This window comes from Callithrix jacchus, chromosome 12, assembly GCF_049354715.1.
Source record: "Callithrix jacchus isolate 240 chromosome 12, calJac240_pri, whole genome shotgun sequence".
Lineage (NCBI taxonomy): Eukaryota > Metazoa > Chordata > Mammalia > Primates > Cebidae > Callithrix > Callithrix jacchus.
Window position 1 is genome coordinate 31,418,583 of NC_133513.1, and position 21,946 is coordinate 31,440,528.

General features: G+C 41.4%; 2 protein-coding genes and 1 non-coding gene across 9 annotated transcripts in view; 2 read left to right on the top strand and 1 right to left on the bottom strand.

The window, feature by feature from the left end:
• Positions 1–21,946, top strand: part of LOC118146076 (uncharacterized) — an 86,855-nt gene that overhangs the window by 20,583 nt on the left and 44,326 nt on the right. The gene's annotated exons all lie outside the window — the stretch shown is intronic.
• The window catches only part of LOC100894517 (ribosome biogenesis protein BMS1 homolog), a 39,799-nt gene that overhangs the window by 5,189 nt on the left and 12,664 nt on the right, over positions 1–21,946 (bottom strand). For 2 of the 6 annotated variants that reach the window (XM_078345220.1, XM_078345219.1), the window contains 4 exons: positions 21,793–21,913; positions 21,527–21,570; positions 21,290–21,425; positions 20,924–21,037 (listed from right to left, as the gene is read on the bottom strand). In XM_078345220.1, the coding sequence (XP_078201346.1) occupies positions 20,937–21,037; positions 21,290–21,425; positions 21,527–21,570; positions 21,793–21,808 (297 nt within the window). In that variant the 5' untranslated portion in view covers positions 21,809–21,913 and the 3' untranslated portion in view covers positions 20,924–20,936. Of the gene's footprint in view, positions 1–450; positions 510–755; positions 937–3,908; positions 4,079–19,890; positions 21,038–21,289; positions 21,426–21,521; positions 21,571–21,792; positions 21,914–21,946 lie in introns of those variants that run through there. The other 4 variants (XM_078345217.1, XM_078345216.1, XM_078345218.1 and 1 more) reach the window with 4 other exon arrangements.
• LOC118146596 (small nucleolar RNA U13) lies at positions 11,328–11,431 on the top strand. The gene has a single exon (XR_004732446.1). It is a non-coding gene; the product is annotated as a small nucleolar RNA U13 (small nucleolar RNA).

Below are 21,946 nucleotides of genomic sequence, written 5' to 3' on the forward strand. Positions count from 1 at the left end.
CAGATTCCATCTGCTCATTATTCTGCTTTCTTCTCTATTAAAATAGGACCAATAAACCCTTGCCCTGCCTGACTGCTCAAATGAAAATGGAATGAACAGACTGCTACTCCAGCATGGCTGCGGGGAGCCTCATGTCTGGCTGGTCTCTGATGGCTCTTCACAGCCTCATATAGTGCTCAGCACATAGGAGCACTGCTTAAGTACTTGCTTAAATACATCCAAAAAATGCAAATAAATAGAAAATGTCTTCTGTACCATAATCCTTTCACTTCCCCTCCTATACTCCCACACCTACTGAAAAGGATGTAGGAAGATTAAAAGCAAAGGGAAATTTACTTTATATTACAAAAAATGAGTAATTTTCAACTTAAAGTCTCATGTACATAATAACCCACAATCAGGATATATTTCTCAAACCAATCTGTAAAAGAAATTATTCAAAATAGTTACCATTATGCCACTGACAGACTGTATTGCCAAGAAACCAGTTCCCTGTGGAGTGATAGGGCCTTAAAGGAAAAGGAAAAAAAAGAAATATAGCAAACCATTAATTTTAGATTCTAGGTTTACATATTGGATACGAACATTTACATCTGGATACAAATTTACCTATATACTCCAAACTACCTTCCCTCTCCCAGAAAGAGAAAAATCTTAGGAGTGGAATTTTATGAAAGGAAAAGCACAGAGCTGTAATGATGCAGACTGTAAGGTTTAATCTTGGCAACAAGCAACTTATTGTAATTATATTTTACCCCAAAAGGTTGCTCCACAATGCATGTGCTGTGGCATGTACGTTATAAGGCTTTGTCTTCCAATGTGGTCTTCGATATAATGGAGTGAGATGGTCTGAAACCTCCTCCACCCTACAGAAAAAATGATTGGATCTCGGGACTTGAGGATTTTCTTATACCAGCGATGTTTCTTCAGACGCATCTGAGGGGATGAAAGGGTATGATGACTGATGGAGGGGAAATCCACAGAGCCTCAGGCACCAAATACACAGCAAAGGGACCTACCTACATGTATCCAACATTGCCCTCACTGTTGCCCAAGCCACTCAGGATAATGGGGAAATGGGGGTCAAAGTTCTGCACAAATTCGCAGGGAACATTTTCAATCTCAACACGGACATACATCCCAGGTCGAAAACCCTCATACTGAACTCTGGCTTCATCAACTTGATGCTCGAATTCTGCACAGTTCAGTTATACATGACAGGAAAAAAAACCCATATGCCATTATCTGTAATAAACATAAGATTAACATAAACAAATTAGCAACTTCTAAGTAAAGAACTATGGCTAGAATTATGTAGGCTTTAACCTATTAAAAATACTACACATTTGGCTGGGCACAGTGGCTGACACCTATAATCCCAGCACTTTTGGGAGGCAGAGGTAGGTGGATCACTTGGGGTCAGAAGTTTGAGATCAGACTGGCTAACATAGTGAAACCCTGTCTCTACTAAAAATACAAAAATTAGCTAGGCGTGGTGGTGTGTGTGCCTGTATTCCCAGCTACTCAGGATGCAGAGGTAAGAGAATCGCTTGAACCCGGGAGACAGAAGTTACAGTGAGCTGAGCTCATACCATTGCACCCCAGCCTGGGTGACAAAGCAAGAGTCCATCTAAAAAACAAACAAACAAACAAACACTACACATTTTACCTCTACAGTCTGCTCAGAATGTGTCAACTGTTTTCTTCCCTGCTGCTCCAAGGGACAGCAAATGTAGACAACTCTGTGGAGCCCTGTGTGTCTAAACACTGGAAACATCTCCAGTCTATACCTTCTTTCCTTCTCTATAAGTGATTCTTTCACACTTTTCCCGTCTGCAAACACCCAACACCTCCCTCACCTTCATTTATCTGACGGCTGTTTGTTGATTCATCCAAACCCAAAAGAACCGCCAGTCAACCCTCTACCAGGGTTTCCTCCCATATCGAGCCTTATCAGAGCTCTGACTTAGCCCATAGGAGAGCTGTGTGTGGCTATTTAAATTAAAATTAATTACAATTACATAATATTTAAAATGCAGTTCCTCAGTCACACCAGTCACACGGGAAGTGGTCCTTATCAACCTGTGGTTAGGGTGACAATATTGGGAAGCAGAGATGTTCGTCTCCATGGTAACAGAGAGGTCTATGGGCAGCTCAGGCACAGATGATCTGTCCATGCCTCCACTCAGGGCCACACATCACTTGCTCACTAGTCACCATCCACTCTTCCTGGACTTTATTCCAAAGGCTCTTCTCTGTTATTTCTCTGTTGCAAAACATTTTGATTCGACTTATTCCACCAACAACTGCTCCATTTCTCTGCTTCTCTCTGCAGCAAAACCCCATAAAAGTTTTCTGCGGTAACAGCCTCCAGTTCCTCTGCTCCATTCTCCTACATCCATGAAAAGAGGCATTTGCCAAGATTCCTGAAGGTCTCCCTGTCCCTCCTCCAGTGGCCAATTCTGCCTTGACCACAGTTACCATGGCAGTAGGATCTGAACAATGTGTCACCTCAATGTACAGCTGACCTCCTGCGTGCCTGCATGCTCACACTCCTCCCTTCTGGGCACTTCTCAAGTCTCACTGCCGCAGTAACCCCCTCTCACCCATGCCAGTCCTGCTCCTCCCACTCACTCTGCCCTCACTCCCTGGTTACTTCACAGCTTTATGTGGCATCTACATTCTGAGAGCTTTTCATCTAAGTCCCTAGCCCGTCCTCTCTCTCTAGACCTGACACTCCGCTCATCTGCATGACACCCAGCTGACCCAAACATCATCCTCCCAAAGCTGCATCCATAGAGTGTTTCCTGTCTAATTTACAACAATCCACCCTTCCAGGAACTTCCAGTTGTCAACCTCATTTCCTCTCACAGACCCCACATTCAGTCCACCAGGAAATCCGACTGACCCAGCTTCCAAATAAAGTATATCTGGTTTGACTCTGTCTCATCTCCACTGCCAGCCCTCTGGTTTGTGCCACCCAAATGATCTCTTGGCAGAGTGATCTGATTACCTGAATGTCTCTCCTCTGCTCAAAACCCTCCAAGGACTCCCATTTCAGAGTGAAAAACTCAGTCTTTCACAATGGCCCACAGGCTCTAGGTCATTTTAAATTGTAAATGGTGTGAAGCAAAGACTTCAGAGTTAGCTTATTCATGTCTGTCAAAGGTCAACACAACTTGCAACCATTAAGCTAATACCTAATCAGGAGACAGTTCTTTGATTAGATGAAGACCTAGGCTGAGCAGAACCTTTCAACTCCCTTTCACAAATTGTATTCCTAATCTGTTCCAGCTTACAGACATACTCCTGGCCCCACTAACAAGGTGCAACTCGGATGCTCACCATCAACTATATACACATTTGTGTCTGTCTCCTTCAGAATGAGATCACCACCTCCAGCAGCCTGCTCAGCACCCCCAGGCAGGAGGGCCACACCACCTCCCTTTATCTCCACGTCTGACCTTACACTCCACATGCCCTTCTGAACTCTGAGCAGGGTGAATTTTCAGAGCACTCGTCCTGGGAGGTCTGGTGTGTCTATAAGCCACAAGGGCCACTGATCGCCTGCCATTAAAATCAGGGAGCAGCAATCAAAATAGCAGCCAATGCTTGTGCTAAAGCAAACACTGTCTCAGATCACTACACTGTGAGAGTCTCAAAAGCGGAGACCATGTCTCAGTCATTTCTGTTTCCTAACTCTTGGTACAAAATAGGTATTGAAATTTTTCCAATGATCTTCTGACTGCAAAAACAATGAGCTCACTGCATGAATAAACACACTCACATCATCTCTACCCAGAGCCAAATGAAAGACAGAGAAGCAGGATAGGAAGCAGAGACCCAAACGAAGTCAGATTTCTGTGCTCTGATAGTCTTGATGGCTGAGAGGAACTGAGGTTTCTCACCTGTGCTTGTTTCTGCATTTCTCCTTTAAGATCATCAAAATATGTGCTTTCTCCTTCATCATATTCTGCATCAAACATCTCCTGCAATTTTCTCTTCTTATCCAGATGCTTTTTCTTGGCACTTTCCTCTTCATTGGGGTCAATTTCTTCCTTAACTTCTTTCTCTACATCTTCATTATTAAATTCCCAGAAGAAAAAATTTTGTATACATTTATGAAGGTCTTTTCTTTAAACATTAGATTTTTAAAAGTTTTATTTGAACAAAAATTTTAGCAAAAAATCTGTTATCATTATCAACAAAACAAAACCAAACACAACCTTTGTCTCTGAATAACATGGCACTGCTACAGGAAATGGTTACATCTGCATTACAATTAGCTTCCATTCCTTAAGCTGGCTGGGAACACAAGCTGGAATAAAAATAACAGACATGTCCCTCATCCAGATGCCCCCAGAACCTGTTTGAAAGGAATATTAGGGAGAACAGGAACTTTGTCCTTTTAAATTTAAATTTAAAGAAGAGGACAATTAAATTTAAGAAGAGGACAGTGATGGCAATGGTGAAATGTAACCCCAAGGAGCTAAGACTTCCATGAATGAAAAATCACAGCGGACTTGGCAAATAACTGGCAAGAAGCAGTAGTACGTGTCATCCAAAACTTAACAAGTAAACAAGAAAGCTTCTCTCTGGTCCCCACATCCTGACCTTTTAGGAAGGAATCCATTCATCCAGTCTGCAATCGTCACACATCACAAGTCAGATTTGCATTTCTCAGTGTGGGCCTCTCTCAGAACACAATGACCAAGAACAGCCAGCTATAGCAAAGTCATACCTGAGTAATAGGGCCTGATTTACCCTTGTGCACATCCCCTGTTTCCAAGTCTTCAAAGTCACCCAAAGGCTGCTCTGTGAGCCAGGCATGCATGTGCCACTGGTCCCACTCGCCACAGGCCCACAGTGTGCTCCATGTTCCAAGCCTTATTCTCACTGTTCCCATCATTACAGACACAGGCAGAACTTTGCACTTGGGAATGCTTCATAAAACAGTATTTCATCATCTGTTTAGGTAAACTAAATGGACCTGAGCCGCATTTCCACACTACATGTCAAAATGCCAACCTCAGTTTTTCCAGTATAGATAATGGACACTCTGTTTTTGTTGTTTTTGTTTTGATGTGGAGTCTTGATCTGTCACCCAGAATGGAGTGCAGTGGCACAATCTCAGCTCATTGCAATCTCCACCTCTCAGGTTCAAGCAGTTCTCATGCCTCAGCCTCCAAGTAGCTGGGATTACAGGTGCCCACCACTGGGACTGGCTAATTTTTGTATTTTTAGTAAAGATAGGATTTCACCATATTGGCCAGGCTGGTCTCGAACTCCTGACCTCATAAACCACCCGCCTTGGCCTCCCAAAGTGCCAGGATTACAGGTGTGAGTGACTGGGCCCGGCCAATGGATGCTCTTGATAAGAGACACAGGTCTGTGTCCCCCCAAACAAATAGTTCAAAGAGTGAATAGAAAAGCCCATGCTGATACCAGCATATGTGAACAAGAGTCTCAGTGTAAGTTCAACATGACACAATTGTGTAACACACCTAGGGGAAATCTTAGATTACATAAAATATAGCATTTAGATCAAGAATACAGCCCCAAACCACACCAAATCCATGGGAAGAGATCATTCACTCATTCATTTATTCATTTGTTTTTGGAGCTCTGAGCTCAATTATAGTCCCACTCTTAAAAGAAATTGACAAGCAAGGCTAGGTGCAGTGGCTCATGCCTATAAACTCAGCACTTTGGGAGCCTGGGAGGCGGAGTTTGCAGTGAGCCATAATTCTGTTACTGAACTTCAACCTGGGTGACAGAGTGTGACCCTGTCTCAAAAAAAGAAAAGAAATAAAAGAAATACACAAGTTAAAACTCATTTGGGAGGCAACATTTTAAAAGCTACTAAAACATTTTCACATAAAAGCAAAAGAACCAGGTAGAAGATATAACAGATAGGAAGTTCCTATTTGTAACAAAAGCAAAAGAGGATAAACCTAACAAGAAATATGCCAGAACTTTAGTTTTTTAAAAAAGAAGAAAAGCTTTAATAAGCTACCAAAGGACAAAAGGAATAGCATCACCGCCAACACTCGTTAAGTGCTCTCTACACCAGGTACTGTGTTAAGTACTTTCCTTGCCTTAACCACACTCTTCAACCCAAGGAAGTAGGTGTTGTAAATATTACCTACGGAATAATGATATGCCCTTATTTGAAAAGAAAGACACGATATCACCAATATGCCAATTCTTCCTTTAGCACAGTTACAACCCAGAACCACCATTAAGGACTTCTGGTATAGAGAAGACAATGCATTATTCCCTCCTGACTAAGAAGGGTCACCTCAACTCTAGAAACAGTAGACAAGAGATGATCAATGGAGAATTCTGAAAGGTGGACAGAAAAAGGCTGCTGAGGGACTCTAGTGTTGGGGAATGCATAGTGGCCAGCTGTCTCCCTGGACCCCATCCAACAAGAGGGTGACCTAGGCCCATTGTTTCCCAACTCCCAACCTAGTAACAGAAGGCAACGCAGGCAGGCTCAATCCCCTCAGGACAAAGGCAATCTTTCCCACAAGAAAACCAGCTCCACACACCAAGACAACCACCATCCCCCACCCACCTAGCTGCAGCATTTGGCCCAGCCTGGGGCAGCTCCCCTGTTCCCTCAGGTGGGTACCAGCAGGGACCAGTGGGAGAGGCACCAGATAAGCCAAACACATCAAAATAGCACCATGAAGGCTCTGAAATTAAATTGTCATTAGATTCACAGCCTAGTAAGTATACCAGGACCTACATACTAAACCTAAAAGAACTGCCTGCAAAAATAAAAAAAATTACATAGGCCTTCCAGCAGAATAACCAAAATGTATAGGAATCAAGAGAATATCACCTGTTGTACCACTGAGAAAATAATAATTTTAATGTGAAAGGACAACTGAAGACACCAACACTGAAATGAGTCAGAAGCTGGAACCATTTGACTCTTTGCTTTTAACAGCCAGTATAAAAATGCTTCAACAAGTAACGAGAAATCCCATGGCAACAAACAAAAAAACTGAAAACTTCAGCAAAGAGAATGAAGAAGAATCAAATGAAAATTAGAAATATAAAATACAGTAACATAAAATATAAAATAAATCTCTCAGGATGCGCTCTGTTGAGTAAAAGTGGAGATGACACAGGAGAGAATCAGAGAACATAAAGCCTGATCAGCAGAATTCACACAGTCTAAACAATAGAAAGAAAATAACCTGAAAACAAGTGAACAAAAGTTGCACGGACCTGTGGGACGATAACAAAAGACCCCGCATTTATGTTATCTGAGTCTCACAGGAGACCAGAGCTGCGAGAGCACATAAAGAACTAATGCCTGATGCTTCCCACATTTGGTAAAAGATAGACTTACAGATTCAAGAAGCTGAGCAAATCTCAAAGTATACAAAAGAAAGCAACACCAATTAAACTTTCAAAACTAAAAACAAAGACCAAAAATGGCAGAATGCCTGTAGGGACATGCCAACTCAAATGTCAGTGTATTTCTCCTCTAATGGAGTAAAGAGGGAAATGCCATATTTTCAACTACTCAAAAAAAAAAAAAAAAAAAACTGTCAGCTACAAATTCTATATCCTGTGAAACTACCCTTCAGAAATGAAGTAAAGACATTCTCAGAGGAAGAGAATATAGAAATTCATCACTAGTAAATTCAGAAGTGCTAAATATTGCTGTTACTTCTATAATAGAAAAAATTGAAACAAAAAAATAAAAAAATGGCTACCGAAAGTTCTTATGCAGAAGGGATGAATATGGTACTATGGGAGGGGGGACAAAAGAAAGACCAGAAATGTGGACACATACACTAGACAATCTGGAGTTCTTAAAATCACATTTGATGGCTGAAACAAAAACTATACCACCACTTAATATTCAAGCCAGCGATTTATAAAAGCAGAAAAGGTAACGAGACCTAAATGGAAGATGGGTTTCCAGACTGAAGAGGTAAATACTGGTACCAGTAGACTGCTATCTTACAATACTCATATTGTAACATCCAGAGCAAACACTTTAAGACTATACAAAGAGATACACACAACATTATACAGAAATAAATCAAGATGGAAGGAAAGAAAAAGGAAACAAAGCAAATAATTAAAACATCAGACTTAAGCAATTATGCAACAATAAGCACCTTAAATATAAATGGTCTCAATAAACCAAAAGACAGACTGATGGGGAGCACAGCTATAATAAACACATGGCCCAACTAGATCCTGTTCATAAGAAACTTCAAACTCACTTAACGACATAAGTAGGCTGAAAGTAAAAGAATGGAGAAAGATATCCCATGCAATCATTAATTTTTAAGGAAGCAGGAGTGAATATATTAATATCTCATGAAGTAGACTTCAGAGAAAAATAATTTACCAAAGCTGGAGAGGGTCTTTGCTGAATTTTAAGATCTAAAATTTTCTATGCTGCCTTGACATCTTTGAGCCTGACAGAGTCCCAAAGGCCTAGCCATGGGTTTTTCTGTTTCTACTAGACAGCCCCTACCCCACCGCCACCCAGCAGGAAGGCGCCCCACCAGGCTATCAGCCAGAGCAGCTGCACCTCAGCCTAACAAGTGTCACTTCACCAGTTTGCCAGCCCATGAATTTATTCAAACAAGCCAATCGCAAACCCCTTGGGAACCAGTGGTCATTGTGTGCTCCTGTTACTATCAAGCCTGCCTGCCTCCCCCAACCCCAGCCCTCACTCAGCTACTGAGTACAGTGCCCATCTGACCCTGGGTGGCATGCAGTGTCCTCCTCTAAGCTGTGGGTATATGTGACTAAAACACTGCTGTCAATCTCATCCATTCACACCAGGTGTCGTGTTCAGCCATCTCCTATACTTTAGGGCAGTAACCCCTCCTTCACCAATGGGGAGAAAAGGAAGTGACCATAACAACTGCATAGTGACAATAGGATTAACACACCAACATCCTCCTCTCAGCAACTGTTAACACTAGGCAGAGGCTGGATGCAGTGGCTCAAACCTGTAATCCTAGCACTCTGGGAGGCCAAGACAGAATGATCGCCTAAGGCCAGGAGTTCGAGCCTGGGCAACACAGCAAGGACTCATCTCTCAAAAAAATTTTAAATTTAGCCAGGTGTGGCAGCATACACCTATAGTCCCAGCTACTTGGGAGGTTAAGGCAGGGAAACTGCTTAAACCTAGGAGGTCAAGGCTGCAGTGAGCCATGTTTGGGCCACTGCACACTCTAGCCTAAGTGATAGAGTGAAACTAGGTAGAAAAAAAGCAAGGATTTACAAAAGATCTGAACAGTCAACCAGCAAAATCTGACATCTGTACAACACCCGCCTCCCCAATAGGAAAATACACACATTTTTAAAGCCAACAGAACATCTACCAAGACAAAGTACATTCAGGGCAATAAAAGAAATCACAGCAAATCTAAAATCATTCAAGTCATAAGAATATGTTCTCAGAACATAATGTAGTCAAGCTAGAAATCTATAATAGGAAAAGAGAAAACTTTCTAAGTACTCAATAATTAAAACTACATACTTATAAATAATGCATGGGCCAAAAAGAAGTCCCAAAGGAAATATGAATGAAAATACAACATATGAACATTTGTGGAGTGCAGCTCAACAGTGCTGGGAAGGAAATTTAAGCACTAAATACTCACATTAGAAATGAGAAAAGATAGGCCAGGGGCGGTGGCTCACAGCTGTAACCCCAGCACTTTGGGAGACCGAAACGGGTGGATCATGAGGTCAAGAGATCAAGTCCATCCTGGCCAACATGGTAAACCCCATCGCTACTAAAAGTACAAAAATTAACTGGGCGTGGTGGTGTGCACATGTAGTCCCAGCTACTTGGGAGGCTGAGCAGGAGAAACGCTTAAACCTGGGAGATGGAGATTACACCACTGCACTCTAGCCTGGCAAGAGTGAGACTCTATCTCAAAAAAAGAAAAAAGAAAAAAAAAAGAAATTTCAAAAAGATAAACCAATAATCTAACAAATTTGAAAAAGAACAAACTATGCCCCAAACAAGCAGAAGAACAGAAATAATAAAGGGCAGAAGTCAATAAAATTGAAAACAGAAAAACAGAGAAAATCAATGAAACAAAAAGCTGCTAATCTGAACAGAATCGACAAAACTAATTAATTTTAAGACATAGATAAAAAGAGAGAGGACACAAACCAGCATCATGAATAAAACGGGTTCTCAAAAAGGCTCCTGCAGCCATTAAAGAGTACTAAGCAAATACAATAAACATCACCCTCAGAATACCCAAGCTGGTCTCTTGCAGAAGACAATCAGGGCAATTTCCACTTCCCTAACAGGTCTTGAAATACCTTGAAAATCGTTAAGTTACCAAAATTCAGGCAAGATGAAACAGATAACCTGAATCATCCTATAACCATTAAAGAAGTAAAATTTTTAATTAAAAGCTTCTGAACACAAACTCTCCAAGCTCAGATGACTTCACTGGAGAATTACACCAAATATTTAAAGAATTCATTCCAATTCTATGCAAACTCTTGCAGAAAACAGAATGGGGAACACTTTGCAACTCATTTTGAGGCTGCTATTATCCTGATGCCAAAATTAGATGAAGATGGTACCGGCACAAAAAGGAAACAGAAACCAAAACCAAAACAAAACAAAACCAAAAACAACCACACAGATCAATATCTCTCATGAATGCAAAAAGTCCTAGTCAAAATTTATCAAATGGAATCCAACAACGCATTGTTGCTATTCACTAGGGGTGGTTGGCAAAATATTACAGAAAATATTTAGGGAAAGCTATAGATTATAGTCTCAAACCTTTGAAAGACCAAAAGGTTTTATTAAGGCAGGTTGAAGGCAGCCACCTAGTTAATATTAGCATAGGAAAGAGGTAGAGACTGATCAAAGGCCTTACTCCACACCCATTTATTCCCACTCTGTTTACTCAAGTTAATTTTGTGCTGGGTGGCCCTCTCCAGGGAAGATCAAATGGGAATGACCTGTTACTAGTATTTACTCTGGGCCAGAACCTAATGCTTTTACCAGTCATAAAATCATTTTCTTAACCATGTTAATTATCCACAAGTGTGTTAACTTAGAACCTCTGTTGTAAAATCTTGAGGGAATAAATGTGTGGATGAACAGGGAATCTTGGTCAATTGGTTGCCTTCTGCCATCTAAAAGCAGCCAAGGGTTATTCCTAGCCCACTTAAAACGCTACAATGATGTAAAACTGCATTCATTCATTCATCCTTAAGTCAGGGTCTGCAGAGCAGACTTCCACAGGTAGTGACCAACATCTTAACACCTAAAAAATTTGTACATAAATTTTCACCTGGCGATCCTTTCGTAGTTCCTATGTGTGATGTCTGGATGTTGATGCGTATGTGTGGGATATGCCACCCTTGAGCCTTGTTATGACGTTAGCACGTTAACCATCTGACATGAAAAGAAAAAAACCATGTTGTATTTCATTTTCATTCAGGACCAACCAAGCGAGAGTTATTCCAGGTATGCAAGTCTGGTTCAACATTCAAAAAAATGAATAAGGCCAGGTGCAGTGGCTCCTGCTTATAAACCTAACACTAACAGGCCAAAGTGGTAGGATTGTTGAAACCAGGAGTTCAAGATCAGTCTGGGCAACACAGTAAGACCTGGTTCTACAAAACAAAACAAAACAAATTAGCCACACACTTGTAATCCCAGCTACTCGGGAGGCTGAGGCAGGAGGACCACTGGAGCATAGGAGGCCAAGGATGCAGTGAGCCATGATAGCACCACTGCACTCCAGTCTGGGTGACAAAAGAAGACCGTGTCTCAAAAAATAAAAATAAAAGGATCAACAAAATCTATATTAAAAGAATACAGAGTGAAACGCATATCCAGATGATCATATTAACTGACACTGAAAGGCATTAGACAAAATTCAACACCCAATCATGATAATAAATAAATACCAGTGAAAAGATTGGGAACAACATAGGAAGTCCACTCTTGGCACTCTTACTCCACATTGTAATTAAAGTCCAGTCACTGAATTAAGGTAGAAAATTTTAAAACAGAAGGAAGGCCAGGTGTGGTTGCTTATGGCTGTAATCCCAGCACTCTGGGAGGCTGAGGCAGGCAGATCACTGGAGCTCAGGAGTTTGAGACCAGCCTGAGCAACATAGCAAGACCCCATCTCTACCCCCTCCAAAATAGAGTAATTAACAAAAGAAAAGGAAAAGCCATACAGGTTGAAAAGAAGGAACACTGTCCCTATGTTTTGTACACAACTGTCTGTGCAGACAATCCCAGGCAATCTACAAAAACAAAACCAAACAAAACAAAATAAATCCCTTCTACAACTAGTAAGTGAGTTTAGCAGGATAAAAGATGAACAATGATCAATCAAAATAAAATATTTAGGTCGAAACTTATCAAAACATATTCTCAACAGTATGCTGCAAAACATAATACTGATAAAGAAATAAAAACTAAATATATTGTGTTCATATATTTTAATACTCAAAAGAGAAAAAAGATTATCTCCCAAACCTGATGTATAGGTTTAATGCAATTCCTATCAAAATCTCAGCTAAGTTGTTGTAGACATAAACAAGTTTATTCTAATATTTACATGGAAAGTCACAAGCCCTGGGATAGCTTAACCAATCTTGAAAAAGAAGAATAAAGAGGAGTCACCCTGCTCAACATTAACACTCACTGTAAAACTGCAGGGATGTAGACAGCAAGGGTGGCCACGGGATTGACACAGCAAGTCAATGGAAACCAAGAGAACCGAGAAACAGATCCACACAAAGATGCTCAACTAACTTTTTACAAAACTCAAAAGCAATTCAATGGAACAAGTGTTGCTAGAAAAATTATGTACCCACAGGCAAAAATATAAACCTTGACTTACGCCTCATATCCAGTAAAATGAAAAAGTCAAAATAGATCATGGGTATAAAGAGAAAACAAAAAAATACTATAAAACTTTTGGAAAGCAACATAGGAGAAAATCTTCAGGATCAAAGAATAAGAAATAGTTCCTATACTTGATACAAATTTCATATTCCCTAAAACAAACAAACAAAAAAAAACACTGGTAAATTAGACTTCATCAAAAATAAAAACTTTTGCTCTGTGATAGGCCCTGTTAAGAAATTAAAACTACAGACTAAGAGAAAATATCTGCAAATCACACATCCGATGATGGAGTTAAATATATAATGAACTCACAGTACCCCACCCAACCCAATTTTTAAAAGTGAAAAAAAGACACCCCCAGGCATTTTATATCTGTATAGAAGATATAAACATTCACATAAACACATGAAAAAATGCTCACGATTATTAGCCATCAAGGAATACAACTTAAAACCACAATGAAATATCACTAATGCCTATTATAATAGCTAAAATAAACAATAGTGAGAACACCACACATTGGCAAGGATGTAAAAAAATTGGATCACTCACATAATTGCTGGCAGAAACATCAAATGGCCCAACTACTCTGGCAGTCTCCTATGAAACTGCCATTACTATATGACCCAGCAACTGCATTATTGGGCATTTATTTCCCAGAAAAATGGGAAGCGCAAATTTACACAAAAACTTGTGTACAAATGTTTATAGTAGCTCAATTCTAGTAGGCAAAAATTAAAAACAGGCCAACAGTTCAAGACCAGCCTGAGCAACACAGCAAGGCTGTGTATCTCTACAAAAAAAAAAATAATACAAATATTAGCCAGGCGCAATGATGCATGCCTGTAGTCCCAGCTACTTGAGGGATGTGGGAAGATCACTTGAGCCTAGGAGGTCAAGGCTGCAGTGAGCCAAGATCACACCACTGCATGCCAGACTGGGAATCAGAGCAAGACCATGTCTTAAAACAAAAGAAACCGAAAACAACCCAGCTTGATCTTAAGATGAATAAACAAACCAGTACAGCTATATAGTGGAGCACTACTCAGCAATAAAATGAACTGTGGTACATGCACCAACTTGAATGGATCTCCAGGAAATTATGCTGAGTGAGAAAAAGCCAGACACAAAAGGTTTTAGACAGTATGATTCTATTTATTTAATATTCTTGATGACAAAATTGTATAAACAGAAAACATATTATGGTTGACAAGGGAAGGAACTGGGGCTGGGGTACAGCAGGGGTATGGTGTGTTTATAAAACAGCAATACAAGCAATCCTTGTGATGGAACTGCTCTGTATCTTAACTGTTGGTAGACACAAAAACCTACACATGTGATAAAAGACACAGAAGTACACACACACACACATACACACACGTGCATAAAATTGGAGAAAGCTATGTAGGATCAGCAGATTGTATCAATGTTGGCATCCAGGCTGTGACCTTGTGCTACAGTACACATAGTATACCTAGTACATACACACACAGATAGTGCTGTAGTACAAGATACCGGAGATCTCTCTGTATTTGTTCTTACAAGTGCATGTCAATCTACAATTACCTCAAAATTAAAAGTTTAATTAGGAAAAAAAACACCACAACGTTTTCTTTTGGAAATAGAAATGGTGGTTCTTAAGTTCACTTGGAAAATAAACAAAATCAGGACAAAGCGAAAATATTTACTTTGACTTCTACTCCACACTGTCCTGGAAGTTTAAGCCAGGGCAGTAAGGCAAGAAAAATTAATTCACCCACACAAGAAAGAAAGAAAGTAAAACCACTGGCATCTATCTTAGCCTCTCTGGAGAGAAAGAGGGTTCCCGCTTGGCTCCCAGAACCATCCCACACAGAAACTGGGGGAACCATATGAAATTGGACATGGGTGAAAGGTCAAAGCAGAACTTAAAAGCCCAGGCTTTATTGTGCAGAACAGGAGAAAAAGCATAAAGAAAAGTATAAAAGAAAAGAATCCTTGGGATAGAAAGAAGTATTTTCTTAGAAAACCATCAACACCGTTTAGTCAAAATTTACCCCTCCCCTCCAAACACACACTTGAGATCAGGAGTTTGAGATGAGCCTGGCCAACATGGTAAAACCCCATCTCTACTAAAAATACAAAAATTAGCTGGGCATGGTGGTGGCTGCCTGTAATCTCAGCTACTTGGAAGTCTAGGCCCGAGAACTGCTTGAACCTGGGAGGCAGAGGCTGCGGTGAGCCGAGATCATGACACTGTGGTGAGCTGAGATCATGACACTACACTCCAGCCCAAGTGACAGAGGGAAACTCTTTCTCAAAACACAAAACAAAAAATAAGAGCAATTTAGCAACATTGCAGGATACAATATCAATATAGAAAAATCAAATGCATTTCTTATATATTAGTCATACACAAATACAAGTTGATAAGAAAATAAATTGCTGACAGTTGTATAAGATCTGTGTCCTGAAAACCTTGCTGAGAGAAATTAAAGAACAAGATAGATGAAGAGATACTATGTTAATAGATCAGAAAACTAAATGTGGTTATGATGTCAATTTTCTCCAATTGTTTTACAAGTTCCATGAAATCCCAATCAAAATTGCAGTGGGCTTTTTTGTAGCAATTGACATGCTCATCTTAAAATCTATATGAAAACAAAAGCCAAAATAGACAAATGGGACCTAATCAAACTCCACAGCTTCTGTACAGCAAAAGAAACAGTCTCTAGAGTGAATCGGCAACCAACAGAATGGGAAAAAATTTTTGCAGTTTACCCATCTGACAAAGGGCTGATATCCAGAATTTACAAAGAACTCAAACGGATTTACAGGAAAAAAACAAACAAGCCCATTCAAAAGTGGGCAAAGGATATGAACAGACACTTTACGAAAGAAGACATATATGAGGCCAACAATCATATGAAAAAATGCTCATCGTCACTGGTCATCAGAGAGATGCAAATCAAAACCACATTGAGATACCATCTCACGCCAGTTAGAATGGCGATCATTAAAAAATCTGGAGACAACAGATGCTGGAGAGGATGTGGAGAAAAAGGAACACTTTTACACTGTTGGTGGGAGTGTAAATTAGTCCAACCATTGTGGAAGACAGTGTGGCGATTCCTCAAGGCCTTAGAAATAGAAATCCCATTTGACCCAGCAATCCCATTACTGAGTATATATCCAAAGGACTATAAATCGTTCTACTACAAGGACACATGTACACGAATGTTCATTGCAGCACTGTTTACAATAGCAAAGACCTGGAATCAACCCAAATGCCCATCGATGATAGACTGGATTGGGAAAATGTGGCACATATACACCATGGAATATTATGCAGCAATCAGAAATGATTAGTTCGTGTCGTTTGTAGGGACATGGATGAATCTGGAGAACATCATCCTCAGCAAACTGACACAAGAACAGAAAATGAAACACCGCATATTCTCACTCATAGGCGGGTGATGAAAAATGAGAACACATGGACACAGAGAGGGGAGTACAAAACACTGGGGTCTATAGGGGGGAAAGGGGAGGGCCAGTGGGAGGGGGAGGTGGGGAGGGATAGCCTGGGGAGAAATGCCAAATGTGGGTGAAGGGGAGAAAGCAAACAAAACACACTGCCATGTGTGTACCTATGCAACTGTATTGCATGCTCTGTACATGTACCCCAAAACCTAAAATGCAATAAAAAAAAAAATCAATACTAACTCAATCGAACATGTACATCTGTCTGTTCTGCACTGCAGGGGATACAAATGGACCAGAAACTTGAATGCTTGTCTTTTTATGAACCTTATCAATTGTATTTTAATCATATTCTTGTTACCTGCTGAATAAAACTCACTTTCTTTTCAAAAAAAAAAAAAAATCTAAATGAAAATGCAAAGAACCTAGATTAACCAAAACAACTTTGAAAAAAAGGCTAAAGTTTGAAAAGCTACCTAAAGTTGAAAACTACCTAATTCCAAGACTGATCAGAAAGCTGTAAGTAACTGAGACAGCACTGGTATTGGTATAAAAATAAACAAATATATCAATGAAACAGAACAGAGAGCCAAGAAATATTCACCCATATATGGCCAACCAATACAGAGCAATATAATAGGGGGGGAAAAAGTCTTTCAACAGATGGAATCAATATGTCAAAAGTAACCTAAATCCACATCCAACAACATATAAAAAATTAACTCAAAAAGGATTATAGACCTAAATGTGAAACCTGAAACTGTAAGACTTACAGAATATATTAGACAATTTGTGACACTGTGTTAGGCAAATATTTCTTACATACTATATCAAAAGCATAGTCCATAAAATAATATTTGGGACAGGGCACAATGGCTTATGCCTGTAATCCCAGAACTTTGGCAGGCCGAGGAGGATGGATCACCTGAGGTCAGGAGTTCAAGACCAGCCTAACCAACGTGGTGAAACCCTGTCTCTACAAAAAATACAAAAATCAGCTGGTCAGGGTGGTGGGTGCCTGTAACCCCAGCTACTCAAGAGGCTGAGGCAGGAGAATAGCTTGAACTCAGGGAGAGGAAGTTGTAGTGAGCTGAAATTGTGTCACATGCTGGTCAACAGAGCAAGACTCCATCTCAAAAAAAAAAAAAAAAAGAAAGAAATTTTGATAAATTGACCTGCACCAAACTTAAATACATTGCTCTGTGAAAAACACTATTTAAAAAATGAAAAGACAAGGCACACAGTAGGCAAAAATAATTGCATATCACAGGATACACAATTTGTATCAAAAATACATAAAATTTCTTAGAATTCAACCAAATTAATGTACAAAAGATCTGGACAGACATTTCATCAAAGAAGACACAGATGGCAAATAAGCACATGAAAAAGTGCTCAATACCATTAGTCACTAAAACTGTAAGATACCACTCTACACCTAAAAGAAGGCCTACTATTTAAAATGACTGATACTACCATGTACCGGCAAAGATGTAGAGTGAAGTAACCAAAAGTCAAATAAATTCATGATGGCAATGGAAAATGGTATAATCACTTTGGAAAACAGTTGGGCGATTTCTTAAAAAATTAAATGTGTATTTATCATAAAACCCATTAAGTACATTCTGAACTACTTATTTATCCAAAAGAAATAAAAGCAGTCATTCATAAAAAGATTTTTTTTTTTGGAGATGGAGTTTTGACTCTTGTTGCCCAGGATGGAGTGCAATGGCACAATCTCAGATCACCGCCACCTCTGCCTCCAGGGTTCAAGCAATTCTCCTGCCTCAGCCTCCTGAATAGCTGGGATTACAGGCATGCACCACCACATGCAGTTAAGTTTTGTATTTTTAGCAGAGACGGGGTTTCTCCATGTTGGTCATGCGGGTCTCGAACTCCCGACCTTAGGTGATCCACCCACCTAGGCCTCCCAAAGTGCTGGGAATACAAGTGGAGCCACTGTGCCTGGCCTCTAATATAAAGACTTCTACAAAAATGTTCACAGCAGCTTTGCTCATAATAGCCAAAACCTGGAAATAATTGTCTATCAACAGGTTAACAAATAAATTGTTATCCCTCATACAGTGGACTACTGGCCAAATCAGAAGAAACAAAGATGCAACAGCATGGATAAATCTTGAAATAATCATGCTGAGTAAAAGAAGTTAGACAGAAAAGAGTACATATTGTAGGATCCCATTTCTATCAAATTCTAAAGGACACAATCTACTGAATAGTGACACAAGGCAGCTGAATCTACCTGACGATGGAAGAGGAAAGGTTGGATGGTTACAAAGTGGCATGAGACAAATGCGTTGTCACCTGTGAATATTCTTTATTCCAAATGTATTAATTATTTTCATTGTGGTGATGATATATTCATATTATCAAAGCTTATCAAACTGTACACTTTAAACACTAGTTTACTATCAATTATACCTCACTAAAGTGACTAAAAAAGAAGCCCACCACGCTTTCTTTTGAAATCAGGAAAGATGTTCTTAAGTTCCTACAGAAAAAACAATAAACAAGTGAGACGAGTCAGGAGGATCCTAAAAAAAAGGCCCCCAACAGAACAAAAAGAGAAACTGTTGAGACACAGTTTTAATAACTGGTGTCTTAATAACATGATAAAGTTACATAGCATTCTAAATTATAATAATACTACATGATCCAACAGAGATCAATGATATAAACTAGTAAGTCCAGAAAAAAATACAGATATATAAAGAATAAATTAATATACTACAGACTAGGCACAGTGCCTCATGCCTGTAATCCCAGCACTTTGAAAGACTAAGGCAGGAGGATTCCTTAAGCCCAGGAATTAAAGACCAGCCTAGGCAACATGGAAAGATCCCCATCTGAACAAAACTTTAAACATTAGCCAGGTATGGTGGTATACATTTGTGGTCCAAGCTACTCAGGAAGCTGAGGCAGGAGGATCTCTTAAGCCTAGGAGTTTGAGACCAGTCTAGTCAATATAAAAAGACTGTACAAAAAAAAAATTCGATTTAGCTGGGTGTAGTGATGTATGATTATATTTGTAGCTACGTGGGAGGCTTAGATATGCAAGGCTGAGGCTACAGGGAGCTGTGACCACACCAGCACTCGAACCTGGCTAACAGAACCAGATCCTGCCTCAAAATGAAACAAAAAGAACAATCATCCAAAACTCCATGTGGCTGTTACAATCCACAAAAATGACCCAATTTTAAAACTTACAAATCGATTGTATGAAAAAAAAAATGTGATCCAAGTCTTATTTCAAGGTTGTTCACTGTGGAGTTCTGAGTGCACTGACCACACTCCAGCATAAACGGATCGCACACACAAATGGAAACACGCAGAAAGATACACGCAGACACACATATACACATACACACACAAACACAGACACACACACACGAAAAAAAAGAAAGACACATAGAGATATCTGACAGTCACAGACAGCTCCTGAGGCTGCAGGGTCCTTCTCTGCCGAGAAGCCCCTCGAGAAGAGAGAAGCCCCGCGGCACACAGGCTGCTGGTACCTGGAAATCCCAAAAGGGTCAACTTTCAAGGAGACGCACCCCCGCACGACGTCTGAGCAGGCCGGAGGCATCGCGGGGATCCTTGGGGATCGCCCTGGGTATCCCTGAAGCTCCGCTGCAGCTTTTCTCCGCCTGGTTCCGCCCTGCCGGACAACTAAAATCGCTGGACCTTGGCGATCATCCCCGGGAGAGCAAGGAGCCCTTCGACCAACGCCGGGCTACTACCACGGAGGGCCCGTGCCCTGCCAAGACGCTGAGACGGCGGTTCCCATGGCCACGGGGGCGGTCACTGTGACGCGATCCCCGGGTGGGCGCTTGCGCCCTTGACACGCCGGTTGCGCATGCGCATCGGTGTGCCCGGCTGGCCAGCCGCAATGTCCGCGCTCCCCCACCGGCCGGCCGCAGTGGCGCGGGAAAATGCTGGCGGCGGTGTCCCAGGCGGCCCCTGGGAGGGAGCCTGCGTGCCACTGGCAGTGCAGGACCCGTCCGTCGTGACTCCACTGGCTCCCTGAACCGACTTTCCTTTTCCGGTCCGCTGAAGGGGTAGGGCGCTTCAGACCTCCACTCCAGGTGGGCATTCGGGACTGCTCTCCCCAGGAGATTCCGGATCCGACGGCCTGGGCAGGGATCGGGTCCCACCGGGCTGGAGATTCAGTCTGGTGAGTTGTGACGGGGGTCGCTGCACCCCGAAAGATACCGGAGACCCTCCCGGAGGGTGCCGGAGAACTTTCCGCAGCTCCCTGAGCTCACTGCCTCCCCTTCGACCTAGGCCACCCACCAAGGGGCCCTACCTTGCTCTCCAAGCCCAGGGACCCGTGCTTCTCCTCACTGCGGTCCAGAGAAGGGGAGGAAGAAAAACAGAGCGGTGGCGAGCGCAGCCTGCAGCAGAGGAGGCAACAGCTGCATCCGGCCTCCCCTGGGGGCAGATCCGGTGGAGACAGCTTCTCAGAAGCTTTCTGGGGTGAAGCCAAATCCCGAGACGGATGTCCAGGCATGCCACTGAGGACTCCCACGAAAGCCAAGCACAACACGCTAACGGATCTTAGTCACTTTATTGTTTTGACAGAAAACATCATCATCTGGTTACCAAGTGTTTCGATCAAATTGCTCTGATGGCCTGTGCTAGGATACCGACGGTCAACCTGTCCTGTCGAAAGAAAATGAATTCCCGGTGTTAGAAATGCAGATTTTCACTCTCAGGGAAACCTAAGTCCAGAGTGGAACCGTGTGTGGGAGGTTAATCAGTGGATGAAATGTGTTTCTGAAGGGCGGTTTGCACTAAATCCTATGGTAACGAAGGTCCTACCCTGCCATTTGGTTTTCCATGTGTGCTGTGATGAGCAAATCATAAAGATGGAACCCTCATCCCCTCCACAGGAGCTTTTAACATCCACCTTACCTGACAGTAGTCTCCTGGTCTCCAGTCCCCTTGCAAGTTGCACATTCAGATCTCCAGTCTTCAGCCTGGTTCTTCTTTTGCCATGCAGACCGTCTTTGTCTTCTCTCTCTAGGAACTCCTTCCTGCCACACAAGGGCTGATAAAAGAAAACACGATAAGGATATAAGTGAAACAGTTTTCCGAAGGAAAACTTGTCAAAGGTAAGGCTGTGGGGTGCGTAACTTCTTCCAACCTCACGTTTTCCTCTCTGAGGAACGAAGCTGTTTTCCTCCTCTGGTTCTCTGGGGAAACAAGAACAACAACAATGGCAACATCCAAACTCCAGACCATATCGAGTCTTTGCTTAAGAAAAAGATAAGTTTCCTTCATCAAACATGGTGACTTAAGTTAAGCTCTTGAAAAATTATCTATGTCTCATTCATACTTTATGGGACCACTACATTTTGTGACCACTGATGCCATGGGAAAGGAAAAGTAACAAATTCAGTGTACTTTATATGTACCTTCATAAATGTCCATGATTAGGATTGACTCAGAGCGTGTCAGCTTTCCTAACTTGTCAGGTGTGGCTTCTATAGGTGGAGTGCTATGCCAGGGATCGTCCTACACACTGTTTACCCACAGCTAGGCAGGAAAGAGAGAATTCTTTAGCAGCAG